At 43.3% G+C, this 19,208-nt stretch overlaps 1 protein-coding gene across 8 annotated transcripts in view; it reads left to right on the forward strand.

Moving 5' to 3' along the window:
• Positions 1 to 19,208, forward strand: part of MBNL3 (muscleblind like splicing regulator 3) — a 169,003-nt gene that overhangs the window by 94,193 nt on the left and 55,602 nt on the right. For all 8 annotated transcript variants that reach the window (XM_073641327.1, XM_073641326.1, XM_073641322.1 and 5 more), the window contains exon 3: positions 11,645 to 11,809. In XM_073641327.1, coding sequence (XP_073497428.1) covers positions 11,645 to 11,809 — 165 coding nt within the window. The remainder of the gene's footprint in view (positions 1 to 11,644; positions 11,810 to 19,208) is intronic.

Here is a 19,208-nt window from a genome sequence, read left to right on the forward strand (position 1 = left end):
TATGGAAGACTGCCAGGCAGCAGCTTTACTAGTCCTCTAAAGATAATCTCCTGCTGATAAAACTGTGGTTTATATCAAAACTACAGCAAGCAGCCAAATAAGTGACACATTGCTGGAATCAGGGTCTTTGTCTCTACATTATGTTGCTCTCAGATAAGGTAGCAAAAATTTGGTGACAGATTCCCTTTAATGAAGCCATATAAAAAGAAGAGCTCTAAATCTGAAAATCCAGTCATTGAGGTATATTTATCAAATATAAAATAATTGTCTCCAGAGTTACTGTATAGTGAGTAAAGTTCAAGTATGTTTTGGAGCCTAGTACATGAGGATGGAGCTCTCCACCCCCCCCCCCCAAAAAGTGTGCATATATATATATATACAGTACAGACCAAAAGTTTGGACACACCTTCTCATTTAAAGATTTTTCTGTATTTTCATGGCTATGAAAATTGTACATTCACACTGAAGGCATCAAAACTATGAATTAACACATGTGGAATTATATACTTAACAAAAAGTGTGAAACAACTGAAAATATGTCTTATATTCTAGGTTCTTCACAGTAGCCACCTTTTGCTTTGATGACTGCTTTGCACACTCTTGGCATTCTCTTGATGAGCTTCAAGAGGTAGTCACCGGAAATGGTCTTCCAACAATCTTGAAGGAGTTCCCAGAGATTCTTAGCACTTGTTGGCCCTTTTGCCTTCACTCTGCGGTCCAGCTCACCCCAAACCATCTCGATTGGGTTCAGGTCTGGTGACTGTGGAGGCCAGGTCATCTGGCGTAGCCCCCCGTCACTCTCCTTCTTGGTCAAATAGCCCTTACACAGCCTGGAGGTGTGTTTGGGGTCATTGTCCTGTTGAAAAATAAATGATGGTCCAACTAAACGCAAACCGGATGGAATAGCATGCCACTGCAAGATGCTGTGGTAGCCATGCTGGTTCAGTATGCCTTCAATTTTGAATAAATCCCCAACAGTGTCACCAGCAAAGCCCCCCCACACCATCACACCTCCCCCTCCATGCTTCACGGTGGGAACCAGGCATGTAGAGTCCATCCGTTCACCTTTTCTCCGTCACACAAAGACACGGTGGTTGGAACCAAAGATCTCAAATTTGGACTCATCAGACCAAAGCTCAGATTTCCACTGGTCTAATGTCCATTCCTTGTGTTCTTTAGACCAAACAAGTCTCTTCTGCTTGTTGCCTGTCCTTAGCAGTGGTTTCCTAGCAGCTATTTTACCATGAAGGCTGCTGCACAAAGTCTCCTCTTAACAGTTGTTGTAGAGATGTGTCTGCTGCTAGAACTCTGTGTGGCATTGACCTGGTCTCTAATCTGAGCTGCTGTTAACCTGCGATTTCTGAGGCTGGTGACTCGGATAAACTTATCCTCAGAAGCAGAGGTGACTCTTGGTCTTCCTTTCCTGGGGCGGTCCTCATGTGAGCCAGTTTCTTTGTAGCGCTTGATGGTTTTTGCAACTGCACTTGGGGACACTTTCAAAGTTTGCCCAATTTTTCGCACTGACTGACCTTCATTCCTTAAAGTAATGATGGCCACTCGTTTTTCTTTACTTAGCTGCTTTTTTCTTGCCATAATACAAATTCTAACAGTCTATTCAGTAGGACTATCAGCTGTGTATCCACCAGACTTCTGCACAACACAACTGATGGTCCCAACCCCATTTATAAGGCAAGAAATCCCACTTATTAAACCTGACAGGGCACACCTGTGAAGTGAAGACCATTTCCGGTGACTACCTCTTGAAGCTCATCAAGAGAATGCCAAGAGTGTGCAAAGCAGTCATCAAAGCAAAAGGTGGCCACTTTGAAGAACCTAGAATATAAGACATATTTTCAGTTGTTTCACACTTTTTTGTTAAGTATATAATTCCACATGTGTTAATTCATAGTTTTGATGCCTTCAGTGTGAATGTACAATTTTCATAGTCATGAAAATACAGAAAAATCTTTAAATGAGAAGGTGTGTCCAAACTTTTGGTCTGTACTGTATATATACAGTACAGACCAAAAGTTTGGACACACCTTCTCATTTAAAGATTTGTACATTCACACTGAAGGCATCAAAACTATGAATTAACACATATGGAATTATATACTTAACAAAAAAGTGTGAAACAACAGAAAATATGTCTTATATTCTAGGTTCTTCAAAGTAGCCACCTTTTGCTTTGATGACTGCTTTGCACACTCTTGGCATTCTCTTGATGAGCTTCAAGGGGTAGTCACCGGAAATGGTTTTCACTTCACAGGTGTGCCGTGTCAGGTTTAATAAGTGGGATTTCTTGCCTTATAAATCGGGTTGGGACCATCAGTTGTGTTGTGAAGAAGTCTGGTGGATACACAGCTGATAGTCCCACTGAATTGAATGTTAGAATTTGTATTATGGCAAGAAAAAAGCAGCTAAGTAAAGAAAAACGAGTGGCCATCATTACTTTAAGAAATGAAGGTCAGTCAGTCCAAAAAATTGGGAAAACTTTGAAAGTGTCCCCAAGTGCAGTTGCAAAAACCATCAAGCGCTACAAAGAAACTGTCTCACATGAGGACCGCCCCAAGAAAGGAAGACCAAGAGTCACCTCTGCTTCTGAGGATAAGTTTATCTGAGTCACCAGCCTCAGAAATCGCAGGTTAACAGCAGCTCAGATTAGAGACCTGGTCAATGCCACACAGAGTTCTAGTAGCAGACACATCTCTACAACAACTGTTAAGAGGAGACTTTGTGCAGCAGGCTTTCATAGTAAAATAGCTGCTAGGAAACCACTGCTAAGGACAGGCAACAAGCCGAAGAGACTTGTTTGGGCTAAAGAACACAAGGAATGGTCATTAGACCAGTGGAAATCTGTGCTTTGGTCTGATGAGTCCAAATTTGAGATCTTTGGTTCCAACCACCATGCCTTTGTGCGACGCAGAAAAGGTGAACGGATGGACTCTACATGCCTGGTTCCCACCGTGAAGCATGGAGGAGGAGGTGTGATGGTGTGGGGGTGCTTTGCTGTTGACACTGTTGGGGATTTATTCAAAATTGAAGGCATACTGAACCAGCATGGCTACCACAGCATCTTGCAGCGGCATGCTATTCCATCCGGTTTGCTTTTAGTTGGACCATCATTTATTTTTCAACAGGACAATGACCCCAAACACACTTCCAGGCTGTGTAAGGGCTATTTGACCAAGAAGGAGAGTGATGGGGAGCTATACCAGATGACCTGGCGTCCGCAGTCACCAGACCTGAACCCAATCGAGATGGTTTGGGGTGAGCTGGACCGCAGAGTGAAGGCAAAAGGGCCAACAAGTGCTAAGAATCTCTGGGAACTCCTTCAAGATTGTTAGAAGACCATTTCCGGTGACTACCTCTTGAAGCTCATCAAGAGAATGCCAAGAGTGTGCAAAGCAGTCATCAAAGCAAAAGGTGGCTACTTTGAAGAACCTAGAATATAAGACATATTTTCGGTTGTTTCACACTTTTTTGTTAAGTATATAATTCCACATGTGTTAATTCATAGTTTTGATGCCTTCAGTGTGAATGTACAATTTTCATAGTCATGAAAATACAGAAAAATCTTTAAATGAGGTGTGTCTAAACTTTTGGTCTGTACTGTATATATATACATATTTATTTATATATATATGTGTGTGTGTGTGTATATATATATATATATATATAATATCATTTGTTTAATATTGTATTATGAGACTTAGCTTTATGAAACTTGAAAGATATATCCTCGGATTATGCATGAGTACATATTTGTCTGTATTATAGACCCATAGACATTGTGCTCCGCCATATGATGTTCACTGCAAATATGTGTATAATGTGCAATGTAATATTATTATTATTATTAATTTCTAGAGCACCATTAATTCCATGGTGCTGTACATGAGAAGGGGTTACATACAAAATTCAAATATAAAACACGATGAACAAACTAACAATGACAGACTTGTCCAGAAAGGAGAGGGCCCTGCTCTTGCAGGCTTACAGTCTACAGGGTAATAAAGCATAAATCATTTTTCTTACATGTAAATCCAAAGGGTAAAAAAAATAGTGCTTGGATATCGAAAATCAGGAGTACATAGAAGTACTGTATCTGCATTGCATGGAATTGCGTCTTGAGGCTCTGGAGATGTAAATCCAATCCACCATGTAATATTCACTTGATCATGTCATGTATGAAGAGCTCGTACTCTGTGCATTACTTGGCAAATGCTTAAATAAGAAGATATATTATGTACACATTTCCTTTATGAAGTCACCTTGTTGATTGGTGTGTACTGTATATACTCACTCATGGTAAGGAACATTGACATTGATATTACGGGCATTTATCATACAGTGGTTTCTGGCCACTTGCCTGGTCAATCATCTTTACCAGTTGCTGAAGCTCTTGAAATGATGGAGATGGATATTATCCACTACAACAAGGCCGGCCCTAAGGGAATTACCTTCTTGGCCAATTCATAAATGACAGTAGCGCTAGATTATTTTCAAGCACATTTTGGCCACCACCCCATAAAAAATGGCTTGAAAATGACACCCTTTGAACACTTGGCTGAGCATTAAGGCTAGAGGTGCAGGAGTGGAGACCCCACTCTTCCCATTGATTTCCTGGAGGTGGGCTTCAGGAAAATGGCTGCCGTAGGCGGTGCATGCACAGATTGAGATCTCAGCCCCCATTTTCCTCCCAAATTTGGGGGAAAAATGTGCGTCTTATAGTCCGAAAAATACGGTACATATTTTTGCCTTGGAATTCATACTGAAATTCATGTCAAACCACCGCGTGTCAGTGGACCCAATGGTGCCATGCTGCAGTTGCTTGTACATCTAGTGTTATTGGAAATCCCTAAATCATTAATCTGGTCCCGTCATCTTCAAAATCATGGGGGGTGGGTGTCGAGGCTGTCAGACCGTCACCAATCAGATAGTGAAAACATATTGGTTTCTATGACAGAAAACCCCCCTTTAGCAGACCGGAGCTCTGTATGGTGTGCCAGTTAGGCTGGGTGCTGACTGTGCTTGTTGCCACCACTGAGTGTATACATCTGAGGGTATCCACAGTCTGGATGCGTACTTGAATATCTGTGATATACCTCCGTGCACACATTTTTTGTGTGTAAAATCACAGTCCGCTGCACTTTCCTATATAGTTAATATTAGAGTTCTCATAGAGATGACTTGTACCTTCTAAGTAATGGACAACGAAATTATTTTATTTGCAGTCTGGACTGTCTTTTTCATCGCACATAGATGGATTCACACCCTAAAGAATCATTATATATGCTTTGCGTCTTCATTAATAATTTTTATTTTCTTCTTTTACGAACACTCATTAAATTCAATTTATGGGACAGGATGACTGTGTTTGGTCTTGTCATGTTGTTGTGGTGCAAGAGCGGCCGGGACATAGAGAGATGGCAGACACATTGTAAAATGTCACTCATTAGACTGATGTAACCCTGGTGTTAAGTCTAGAGGCGATGCGGTGTGACTTTCTGTTCTGTGACCTAGACGTACTCCATGTCCTGCTGTAGTTCCCAAGGGTGGATGGTGAAAGTTGTCTCTGTAATAAGTTCAGGGTGAATCAGACAGGCGGCAGCTGTTCGGGAAAGAGTTCTCAAAGCTGTTCAGGATTACCACTAGTCCACTGCACCCTGAGGCAACAGGAGAAACGCCCAGAGGGGCTTGGCTACCCAATTTATTCTATCTATCTAATTGAGAGTTGAGCAAAAAGAGTTGGAGGGCCCTGGTCCAATGATCGTGTCTAGTCTGTTGCCTCTGATCCAAAGTGTTGCAAACACCCTACGACCCCTGTCGTTCTCAGCACCTCTTCTGATTAGTAGACCCTGTAATTATATTACGTGACAGCCTGATGCACCATAACATCGCATGGAACTACTAATCAGAAGAGGTGTCGGGGATGCCGCAGGTCAAAGGAGCTTCACAGGGCTCTGTTTGATTGGCCACGGACTACTAACATGGCCACTGGACCAGGGACGCACAAATCTATTTTCTTGACTCTAATCTAATCCTAGATCTCAATCTGTAAACACTATAGTAGTACCAATAAATGGTGACCGACATATACAAGGAGTCCTTCCTGGCAGTTTTAATATGGTGATGAACAAACCCACTTTCCTATCATGAAAAAAGGGATTACTGTAGGTCACTGGTACAATATCAATTATTACAGTACTCCTGTCGTAGGGCGAGAATTCATCATAGCTTACAATTATATAGAACATTGGAACAGTCTCACCCAAAGTGAAACTCAGGTGTCCGATACCCAGGTCTGTCATGGCCCTATTCCCACCATGTCATGCCCAAGGTATCATCAATTGAGAGGTGCACTGCTCCCAACGTGTTTCCTCTGGAAAAGATTCTTCAGGGGAGTCTTATTTGGTAAGTGGGAATTCGTCCCACCGTCCCACACCATACCACCGCTGGTCGCTCCCTCTAGACCACTGTGCCACAGCTTTGGTGAATTCTCCACCTATGACAGTAGTACTCTAATAATTGATATTGTACCATCGATCTACAGAAATCATTTTTGTTCATGGTAGGAAAGTGTTTGTTCATCGTCACCATATTAATACTCCTTCCTATATGTTGGTCAGTTGAAGGGACTTGGCACTGGTATTTGGACTATGATGTGTGGGTGATTTTGATATTTGCACTTTATGTCTGTCTGGACTCATTTTTATCAATGTGTATATTTTAACTTATGTTAGATTAAAAGTTATGTTTCAAAAACCTACCACACACTGCTACAGAATAATAGCGTTTTGAACCTGCCCGGCGCCTGCACTTAGACCTCCGCTGCTGGGAGGAAATTAACTTTATTCCTTCTGATAGCATATGGGTTTCAGTCACGGGGGAGGCACTGGCGCGGGTCCAGTCACTGCTCTATGTATAGAGAACAGAGGCTGTAACCGAGCCCCTGGCACTGACTGACAGCAGGATACGCATTTGTGGCAGCTGTCAGTCAGTGTTGGAGGCACAGTTGCAGCCGCTACTCTCTATACATAGAGCAGTGACTGGACCAGCGCCGGCACCACCCCTGAGACTGAAACCAGAACACTGCCTGGGGGAATGAAGTTAATTTCCTCCTGGCAGCGGGGTCTAAGTGCAGGCGCCGGGCAGGTTCAGAACGCTATTAACCTGCAGATTAACCCCATATAGGCAGGTTAATAGCTTTTTTTTATCTGACAGGTTCCCTATAAATTTACATATAACTGTATAGGGCCTTTCGTTTGATTCACAAGAACCATAAGTCACCCATTATCTCTTGCTCCTGTTTCCTTATAAATTACTAGTGACCATTTTGCAATGACTGGCTATAAAGGATCAGATATCTGAGGGGTGACACAGTTGCTCCTCTTTCCATCTTTTCCAGGACATGGACATAGAAAACAGAAGTGTCATTGTGTGGCCAAGTGCTGGATTCTTCTTCCAGGCCAACTTCTGATGCAAACCAATTATCGCATTGTACGCGACATCTCAGACTACACGAAAATGCATAGCCAAGTCCTGGTGTTGGGGAGGGGGAGGCGACGTGAAGGCTGGATTTCGTGCCATTCATCGAGTAACCTTTTATTTCTGGAACATATACCTGGCACAGGCTATAATCAAGCCAGGTATATTGCCTGTAGGAAGCCTGTCATTTCATGTCTCCCCGTGTCAGTGTCTGAGCGTGAAATAATGATAATCACATCCATTTAGGTATTATTGAATTAATGCCAGCCAGGATCCTGCGACTTAATGCAGTTATAGATGTGGAGACAAAGCCGTAGGAAGGAGCTTTTGTCAAACAGTTGTAATGAAGCCAGACCTTCTCCCTAATCTGCACTTTATCATTTAGCTGAATTGTATTCAGGGGATCTGTTATACAGAGAACACGTATACAAAAGTGTGGGGTTTTTGCATCCTATATAGCACCACCATCCAAATGTGACCTCAGTCAGGTATATAAGAAATAATATCCAAAAAACAGCTGCGCTCCTCCCATAAGTGAAAAAAAAAAATGTCTTTGTTAGTGCATATCCAACAGAACTAATAATGGCTATTTTTTTTTTCACTTATTGGAGGGGAGCTGCCATTTTTTAGCTAATATATATATATATAATATAATATTTGGGGGCTTTATAATACATACCTGTATATAAATATATTTGGGTTTTTTTAAATAATTTTGTTATTTTTGTCCAGCATGTACAATGCAATAAGATTAGAACATTGTACCTTGTACATTCTATTTCGTTGGTTTTTCTGATCTATTATTCAGTGGCGCCTCCTACTGGATTCCTGCATATCTGTTTTTTATTTTTAGTGTGAATGCACTCAAGAGCATAACCCCTTTAGGTTGTGAGTGATAATAAGTCCAATATTCTGATGAATTATTCTATTAGTATTCCTTAGTCATCTGATTCCGCTCCTCCTTCTGGATCTTTTAGGATCAAGATTTGGAATTCCTCCAGTTTTAGCACATTATTAACCGTATATTTTCTTACTTTTGGAGCCATCAATCGTGACTTCTTTAATAGAACAGCCTAGATCACAAATCCAGCTGGAAATAAATCACATTTTTGTCTTTAAACTGTGACTTTATTTTTTTTTACCTCTTACAGACCAGTTGTAAATGACAAGTCATTCACAAAAATTGTTCAATTAAAAGATTATTTTCAACAGATCTGGTCTATCATGTCCTCAATGTCTAAAGGTGGCTTTATACCTTAGATAGTTGTCAGCAGAATGCAAGTTTAGATGACCATTATTCGATCTGCCTCCCCCCTCCCCAATACACATGTATACTCAGCTCTACCGAGTGTGCATGTGGAGTGAAATAATTCGCTACTAGATTTCCCATGACGACAAAGAATTGGGCATGTTGAAATCCAACATGCCCAATCATTCTTTCACCCAACATCTGATTTTGGGAGAATCAGGACAACCCTATACAATAGATGGTTGTGTGATCTGGCTTCGTTAGGCCGACATTCATCTAATATGAAAAGCAGTTTCCAGATATGTTTTTACTCTTTCAAACCTTTTAGTTATGTGGAGGGGAGAAAAACAGTTGGGTCTCTTAGTTCTCCCGTCGGCCCAGCAAGGATAATAATTTATGTACTTGTTGATTCAAATCCATCTGCAAAATGCCAGCAGCTGCTTGCTGATGGTCTCTACCTTTCCAGCACATAGATGGGGGTGTGACCCCCAAATGTGTCCTTTAACCCCTTAAATGTGTCCTTTTTAAGCAGTTTGATCATGAACACACCTGTCTGAGTAAATGTTGTTCATCTGGAAACACAGTAAGTAACATGATCAGGTTGGTCCTACACAGTATGAAGAAATCACTTTACAATAGACATCAGCACTCATGGCCTGTGATGGTGACATGTGGATAATTGGATTCCAGCTGGCGAGGGCATACGTATCGTAGAGGCAGCTCAGTCCGCCGCTATGATGCCATCAGGGAGAGGTGGCACAGTCCTGATTTGATCCTAGCTGCTTTGCTATTAAGTGGCAAGCAAAAAAGTGGGGAGGTTTTCAAAAAGTTTTCAAAAAGTTTCAAAAAGTCAGGTACAAAGCACAGAGGAGGAAACCATCACCAAGTCCTTCTATTCTGGGTGACCAAACTTTTGCATCGTAATGGAGGGTGCAATTATATTGCTGTGTGGCTCCTAGTGGGTGACCTACCCTAAGTTTGGCCATTGTGAATCTTTGATTGCGAGGATATATTAATCCATGTATCTGAGGTTGTACATTCTGGGTTACTGATTGGTAATACACTGCTCAAAAAAATAAAGGGAACACTCAAATAGCACATCCTAGATCTGAATGAATGAAATATTCTCATTGAATACTTTGTTGTGTACAAAGTTGAATGTGCTGACAACAAAATCACACAAAAATCATCAATGGAAATCAAATTTATTAACTAATGGAGGCCTGGATTTGGAGTCGCCCCCAAAATTGAAGTGGAAAAACACACTACAGGCTGATCCAACTTTGATGTAATGTCCTTAAAACAAGTCAAAATGAGGCTCAGTATTGTGTGCGGCCTCCACATGCCTGTATGACCTCCCTACAACGCCTGGGCATGCTCCTGATGAGGTTGTGGATGGTCTCCTGTGGGATCTCCTCCCAGACCTGGACTAAAGCATCCGCCAACTCCTGGACAGTCTGTGGTCCAGGAGTTGGCGGATGGAGGATGGAGCGAGACATGATGTCCAAAATGTGCTCAATCGGATTCAGGTCTGGGGAACGGGCGCGCCAGTCCATAGCTTCAATGCCTTCATCTTGCAGGAACTGCTGACACACTCCAGCCACATGAGGTCTGGCATTGTCCTGCATTAGGAGGAACCCAGGGCCAACCGCACCAGCATATGGTCTCACAAGGGGTCTGAGGATCTCATCTCGGTACCTAATGGCAGTCAGGCTACCTCTGGCGAGCACATGGAGGGCTGTGCGGCCCTCCAAAGAAATGCCATCCCACACCATTACTGACCCACTGCCAAACCGGTCATGCTGAAGGATGTTGCAGGCAGCAGATCACTCTCCACGGCGTCTCCAGACTCTGTCACGTCTGTCACATGTGCTCAGTGTGAACCTGCTTTCATCTGTGAAGAGCACAGGGCGCCAGTGGCAACTTTGCCAATCCTGGTGTTCTGTGGCAAATGCCAAGCGTCCTGCACGGTGTTGGGCTGTGAGCGTAACCCCCATCTGTGGACGTCGGGCCCTCATACCACCCTCACGGAGTCGGTTTCTAACCGTTTGGGCAGACACATGCACATTTGTGGCCTGCTGGAGGTCATTTTGCAGGGCTCTGGCAGTGCTCCTCCTGTTCCTCCTTGCACAAAGGAGGAGGTAGCGGTCCTGCTGCTGGGTTTTTGCCTTTCTATGGCCCCCTCCATGTCTTCTCGTGTACTGGCCTGTCTCCTGGTAGCGCCTCCAGCCTCTTGACACTATGCTGACAGACACAGCAAACCTTCTTGCCACAGCTCGCATTGATGTGCCATTCTGGATGAGCTGCACTACCTGAGCAACTTCTGTGGGTTGTAGAGTCCGTCTCATGCTACCACTAGTGTGAAAGAACAACCAACATTCAATAGTGACCAAAACATCAGCCAGAAAGCATTGGTACTGAGATGTGGTCTGTGGTCCCCACCTGCAGAACTGCTCCTTTATTGAGGGTGTCTTGATAATTGCCAATAATTTCCATCTATTGTCTATTCCATTTGCACAACAGCATGTGAAATTGATTGTCAATCAGTGTTGCTTCCTAAGTGGACAGTTTGATTTCACAGAAGTTTGATTTACTTGGAGTTATATTCTGTTGTTTAAGTGTTCCCTTTATTTTTTTGAGCAGTGTATATTCAAAGAACAGACTCCTTCTATGCTAATGTATAATAATGCCAATATATCTCACTGTTAAAAAAATAATATACCATGCAGTATACAGAGTCCCACTGTATAGGAAAGTGCGTTGGAAAAAAACGCTATGTGAATATGGCTCTATAGAGAATGCTTGAACTTGCTCTATCTTTCTCTGTGATATAATAAGTAAGTTTGTATCGTCTTTAGATTTCCTATATTTTTATTCTTATTCTTACTGTCTGTCGTTCCGTAGGGCCGGTGCACGAGAGAAAATTGTAAATATCTGCATCCTCCTCCGCACTTAAAAACCCAGCTAGAAATTAATGGACGGAATAACCTTATACAGCAGAAGACAGCAGCCGCAATGCTCGCACAGCAGATGCAGTTCATGCTCCCCGGCACCCAGCTACAGCCAATCGTAAGTATATAGTCTGTGCTAATCTTGTGGTTTGTGCAATACTCCCTGTTTTTTTTTTTCTTTTTCCAAAGAACTTAAAATAATACATAAATTAATAAAAAAGTTCTCAAAGTTGTCTGAGGTGTCCATATAGTTTAATAACTTAAATGCATGTATTTTGAGGTTCGCTTTTACAGGCTGTTTGTTTCCCTGCACATTCAACTTTGTGCGGACATAAATAAGCCAAGTAGAAGTCACAAAAAGATAGATAAGGGTTACAATCTGTCCATCAGAACGTCATAGCTGGCTGACAAATTCTCAGTTAACTCATTCTGCAGCCAGCAATAGACAGTGCAACACAGAGGCTATAGAAAGCAAACGGTGCAAACTTTTTAATGCATTTAAGTAATAAAACAAATGTCCTGAAAGGTGGGCAACCCCTTTAACTGAGAATCCGCCATGCAGTTAGTTCAGTGAGTTTGTAACTATTTTAGCTGACTTTTTCTGAGTTCTTCTCAGCTGATTTATGACCACAAAGTTCTGCTCATCTTTGAAAGTGATCTGTGGTCATAAATCAGCAAAGAGGAGATTGCTGGAGGAGAAGAAGAGGAGAAAAAGACAATCGTTATAAACGTTCCCATCAGAAGGAGCTCGCTGATAGATTCTTAGATAACTTATTCTGCATCCAGCTACAGAGGCTACAAAAAGGCAAACTGCAGAATTTTTATATAAACCCAATGGCAAAAATTATTTTTTTAACCCCAAATCCTTACATGTACACATGTCCCAGGTGTCCATATCCTTTAAAGTTAGACTGATTACACGTCTTTTTTTTTATCCTATTCAAAAAGAAAAATAGATTTTAATCAGTGAGCTAGATCCAATTCCTTCTTGTATGTCTTGAACTTTTCTAATATTCTGACTTATGTTTGTGAATTTGTATAACCCAATATTTGTGCTACATTTTAAGGCTTCTACAATGTGTCGAGCTGTTTTTTAGATCAACTTTTATCTTAGACAATGACAAAAGACCACGCGTTTCACAAGTATTCCCCCTCCTGTTTAATATGGAAATAGGGCAGATCTACTGGGTTTTGTGGATTCGATCTAACTTCTGTGCAGATATATTCTATGCACCCTTTGTATTCCTGATTACAGAAATTAGAAGTACACAGAGATGTAGCTTCAGCATATTATTGTAGTTATCAGAAGCAGAATTTCCCAAAATCTACAACATGTTAACGAGTCGTTGTAGAAACAACATAAAACTGAGAACCTTGAAGATCCCTAAACAAGAGCAAAAATTGTCGTCCTTCATACTTCTCTGTTCTACCGAAGAAGGAAGGAGCTCCCAAAGAAGGGTGCAATGGTGGCTTCATACATACAAACAGATTGAGTGTATAAGTGTTTGATAGTTAGGGGTCTTACCCCCTGGTCCACTTGCTGATCTTTAGAACAAATGGGTGAAGCTCCTTAATTTCTATCCAGGCCAAATAGCTTGTCTGTTGAGATGGTGATGACTGGTACTACAGCTTGGCCTTAATTGATAATGCCGGCACCTTGGTCACTTCCTTACGAGCCCTCCACCGATCAAACATTAATGCCCCATCTTAGTCTAAACCCACTTTAATCCTTAAGACAGACTTAATTAGGCCCATCCGGCTCACGTTTGAGGTCTTCATTTAGCGTACATGCCACGAAAGCTCCTGACATATGCGTATAGATACCTAATAAAGTAGCACTCTGAAGCTCTATATTATGCAAACATGAAATATATGAAATTTGAATTGCATTACAGCTCTAGAAAATAGAAATAACTGATAAATCTTAGCGCAAAAATTGGCCAATTCATGTGTACCTAGCAGCCGTGGTAAGGCGACTCTCGTTGCCAGGAACCTACCTAATGTGTATCCTGTCTTAGAGACTAAAGTCTACATGTATTTGGAAAGGTAGAAACCTGCTGTAATTAACACTGCCTGAGACTGAGTGGTGGAGGGCTCCATCAGAGAGCTTATATATACAAATATCAAAAGACTGACCGTAACTTCCATATGTGTTAAGTATGACCATGGCGGAGTACCATAATAGGTTACTCCATATCATCCTACCGAGTCCGATAAAAGAAATGGTACTGTACAATATAGTTTTTTTTTTTAACATGTTAGCATTTGGATGATGGATACGTTGGTATACTGTTCATCAAATGGATTTTTCATTGCATGCATCCATTACACATATGCTGTAACAGCCTATGGATGAAGACAGTGGTGTAGTGTGGGTTGCCAGCGCCTGTGGCAAGGCAAGTAGTGGGAGCATTTTTATTTTTTAAAGGAGCACTGAGTGCCCTTTCCCGAAGTAATAACGGCACCTTGATGCCACCTTCCCGCACAAGAAAATGGATACTCGTCTAATCAGAGAGACAGAGACAACTTCTTGCATGTTCAGAGAAGGTCGGCACAGGAGGTGTAATAGTTACGCCACTGTGCGTGTCTGTGCTGTTATCGTGTAGGCCTACTGTTATCTGCGGTCTATATGATGGATAATGGTAGGGCAGGGAGTCGATCTGTGCTCTACCACAGGATCCAATTGCATTGTCATCATATTGATGTTGACATAGTTCAAAAGGGTGCTCGGATGGAAATCAGAGGAACCCAGCCAGAAGTCCAGAGAATGTGTACAACCCTGGATCTTTGTCACCTTTTGCTTTTTGATATTTTGCGCCCAGGTCTATCACCCATGTGCTTCCCATCCACATTACGCCACTGGTGATAGATGCCATATAGTAGCATCCATCACCTACAAAGCACTATATCATCCATTCAATGGCTACGTCATGAAGAACTATTGAAAAGCTCATGACGCATCAGTTAAGTGGACCAATATAATTTATGGGTGACTATTAGGTATCCATCACAGCTTGTGTTTAACATATATCTTGGAGGCCTTTTCCATGTATGCTAAACGAGACCAAGAAAAACAAAAAATGTTGAGGGTCTTCTAGACCTTTGCTGAGGATTGTGGCTCTTGGAAGACTTGAACGTCACAATGCTATTGCTATTCTGAGCTTTGCAGCACTGGGGTCCTGGGTTCAAATCCCACTAAGGACAACATCTGCCAGGAGTTTGTATGTTCTTCCGGTGTTTGTATGGGTTTCCTCCGGGTTCTACGGTTTCCTCCCACACTCCAAAGACATGCTGATAGGGAATCTAGATTGTGAGCCCCAATGGGGACTGAGGTGATAATGTCTGTAAAATAAGTAAAATATGAATCACACAGCACTAGTTGGTCTAGAAAAAGACATGGGGATGTTGTGCCATATCTTGGTATGTCAAGGGACATAGCGTTCCTTTAAATAGGGCAGCGTTGGGCACTTAAAGACAGTGGTTAAATATGGGCTAACAAGAGCCAACCTGCGCTACATGTGGGAATTCACAATTACAGGAGAATCCAACATTGTGGAATTAATTTAACTTGCCAAGAAGGAAACCTAAATGTAGGACACTGGGCTGTATACAGTGGCTCCAACTAATCTGTAGAGCGGGGAGGTGAAGCACGGCCATAAAGCACAGCTTTATAAATGAAAGTTAATGGGAAATGTTTTGTCTGCCACCGCCGTACTTACCATGAATAATCATGCGCATGGATCCCACTTAACCTCGCAACTCATCTGCAAGCTGTCTATTACTTTTAAAGACTTGCACTCAAGCATCGGGCGAGGCCTCGTGAAAAGCATCAGCAATTGCAAATAATGTCACTAAGTGATAAGTTACATGTACGGAGCCGCCGTAATTAACAGATGCTGGATTAATTTAACATGAACCAGCAAAGCTCCACTTTGCATCTATGAGATTCACATCGCTTAAGTAATGTGCGTCTATGAAGACCATTTAACTCTATATACTTGACTCAGCTTTACCCCTTTAAATATTTTGCTGGATGTGCATTTAGTATCTAATGAAATGGGAGCACGTTTCCTGCATGATCGGACAATAAATGGTGAAGTGTGCATTACTGGAAGCTGTGATTACAGTATACTCACTGATGCCCGCAGTGCCCTCTTTAGAAGGTGTTAGTGCCCCCTTAATGTGTTAAAGGGGTTGGCCACAACTTTTTTTTATTGATGGCTCATCCTTATGCTAGGGTCACAGCAGCGTATATTCTCTCATCCAAGAGAATCGGGTCAATTATGCAAATTATACTCTGATCAAACTGATCATGCTCGGGTGCTCGCTGAGTATCTTCAGTATGCTCGGGTGTTATGTTTCAGTCACTCTGTGAGAAATGCCTAAGAAACAGGCATTCCTCAGATTTATTAAAGCTGTCAAACAGTCGCAAATCATGAGCACGGAGTGACTGAAACATAACACCCGAGCATGCTGAAGATACTCGGAAAACACCCGAGCCTGCTCGTAAATCTCGAGTAACAAGCATGCTCGCTCATCACTAATCATAGTTTAATCTGATGTCTCCATCTTCTCCATTCTGTCAGTCCGTGGAAATCGGACTGCACTCAGATGTCATCTGAGTGCAGCCTGATGTTTCCCACGGACTCATTGGCTTGCATGGCCGAGTGGTGAGCACGATCCGAATATTGAATCAAACATGCTGCGATTTTTTTATGCGGGCAGAACCGGTCGGAGAAAAAAATCCGACATGTGCACCGCCCGCTAGAATAACATTAGTCCGATTGTGATCCGATGTTTTGTCAGATCACACTCAGGCCGGAAATAAGATCATGCGCATGAGCCCTTAGAATTGGCCATCATTATCTGGCTGGTGGGGGCACGCCTGCCAATCAGCTGTTACTGGCGATGGTCTGAAGTTTTCTGATGCTGCTGCAAGACGGCAGCTGTCATTTCCATAGAGGCAGTGGCCGAGTACTGCAGATCCACCCCTTATTCAAATGAGTAGGTGGTGGACCTGCAGTACCCAGTACCCACTATATTCTTGATGGAGCTGCTGTGGTCCGGTGGCATCCTAGCAGTAACAGTTGATCGGCAAGAGTGATGGGTGTAGCATCCTCACCGATCAAATGTAGTTGTCCTATCCTGGGGATAAGCCATCAGTAAAAAAAAAGTAGTAGTGACCACCCTCTTAAAGGGAATCTGTCAGCGGGTTGTTACTACCTCATCTGAGAGCAGCCTGATGTAGGCAAAGAGAAGCTGAATCCAACAACATATTGTCATGGGTATGTAGCCACGAAGATCGTCGCGACTACACAGCCTGACTTCTCACAGCTGAGTTTTTGGTGCTTTGTGTTTTTTGGTTGTGAGGGAGTTAATTCTCTCTCTCTCTGTGCTTGACGAGGCTCAGCCTCGCCCAGCTGCAGTTAATGCTGCAGTATTGGGATTCCTTCAAATACCTGCTGGTCTGATAGGGAAGTTGTCGGTGAAAGCATTTCTTGCAGACCTTCAGAGTGGATCGTTGTTTGGTGGAGTTCGGAGCGAGGAGTATGCGGTGTGGTTTGTTCCCTTCCTCCCTTTATCATTTATCTCCTAACCTGTTGTTGTTCCCTCTGTAATTGTGGTGTTAGTTTTTGTATGCAAGGTGGTTTTTGGTTTTCCCCTTGTACTGTCTCGTTTGTCTAGTACTGTGTTTTGGGCATTTTCTATCCTGTTCCCCATTATTGTGATCGGGGTCCTTCTCAGGACTAGATTACTTAGGTTCAGGGATATTCAGTAGTTTAGGGTTACGCTGGCGGCCTGGACTTCTGTACCATTAACAGTACCTCCAGGTTGAGGGATTAGTCAGGGCCCCCGTCTAGGGTGAGCTCAGGCCCCTGACCCCCCTGTACGCTGAGACAGCGTGACATTTTCACCGACCGACAAAAAAAAAAAATAATAATAATTTTTTTTTCCAACCACCATGGATCCAGTAGCCAGTCTAGCTCGGCAGTTGCAGAGTTTGTCCATGGAGTTGGCGGATGTTAAGTCCAAGGTTCCAAGGTTTTGTGTCCTCTGGAGCAAGCCGGACCAGAACCTAAACTAGCTCTCCCTGACAGGTTCACTGGGGGGCGGGACAAGTTTTTTGTTTTCCGGGAGGCATGCAAGTTTTACTTTCAGCTGCGGCCTCGGTCATCGGGGAGTGAGGAGCAAAGGGTGGGAATTGTCATCTCGCTCCTACAAGGGGACCCACAATCTTGGGCGTTCTCTCTTTCCCCGGGCTCCCCGGCTCTCCAGTCAGTGGATAGGTTTTTCGCTGCTCTGGGACTCGTATATGATGACCCAGATCGGATCTCCCTTGCTGAATCTAAGTTACATAGGATCCACCAGGGAGATCGTCCGGCGGAGGAATTCTGTTCGGAGTTCCGTAGGTGGGCCACGGACACCCAGTGGAATGACCCGGCTCTTAGGAGCCAGTTTTGTCAAGGGTTATCTGACAAATTAAAGGATGTGTTGGCACAGTATGACCCTCCCGCCTCACTGGAAGCCGCTATGGCCCTTGCTATTCGCACTGACAGACGGCTTCGGGAGAGGTGCGGGATAACTCCGCCCCCTGGGATGACTCCACCTCCTACAAGGTCTCCTCATATGGAGGTTCCCCTGGTCAGTCCAGAGGAGCCTATGCAGTTAGGAGGGACATCTTTCCGGGGGAGGGGACCGGCGGTGCACCACAAGACTGGAAGGTGCTTCTTCTGCGGGAGAAAGGGACATTTTATTAGGGGGTGTCCATCCCGTCCTTTGCAGAATAAAGAGTCGTCGGAAAACTATTGATCCCAGGTTGTGTGGTGGACGGCAATCTGGGAGTAGGTATTTCGTCCCTAAGTTCGTCTCAGTTTCTCGTACCGGCGGAGGTGGTGGTGGGTACGAGAACTGAGAGGATAGCTGTTCTTCTAGATAGTGGGGCCGGGGCTAATCTGGTGGACTTTCGGTTTGCCCGGGTTCAAGGTATGCTATTGAATATGTTGGCTAAACCCATCCCCATATTTTCGATCGACGCCAGGCCTCTCGGTCAGGGAAGTTTTTTGCAAGTGGTGCATAACGTAAATCTTCAAGTGGGGGCGATACATAAAGAACTGTTGTCTTGTTACGTGTTGGAGGGTCTTCCCACTCCTATTGTGTTGGACCTTCCTTGGTTAACTAAGCATAATCCGGTTATTAATTGGCAATCCAGGGAGATAAGCCAATGGAGTGAATTCTGTAATAAAAACTGCATGAATGCGGTCATCGGTGCTGTCACTCCTAGGGTCTTGCCTCCATTTCTGGCGGACTTTGAGGATGTATTCTCGGAGAAAGGGTGTCAGGAACTACCTCCTCATTGCGTGTATGACTGTTCTGTAAAATTGCTCCCTGGGGCCAAGTTACCTAAATCTAGGTTGTATAACCTATCTGGTCCGGAGAGGCAGGCCATGAAGGATTATATTTCTGAGAGTCTGGCTAAGGGGCATATTAGACCTTCATCTTCCCCGGTGGCCGCGGGG

The sequence above is a fragment of the Phyllobates terribilis genome, unplaced genomic scaffold, assembly GCF_046119375.1.
Source record: "Phyllobates terribilis strain yellow unplaced genomic scaffold, ASM4611937v1 Scaffold_7__3_contigs__length_470593459, whole genome shotgun sequence".
Lineage (NCBI taxonomy): Eukaryota > Metazoa > Chordata > Amphibia > Anura > Dendrobatidae > Phyllobates > Phyllobates terribilis.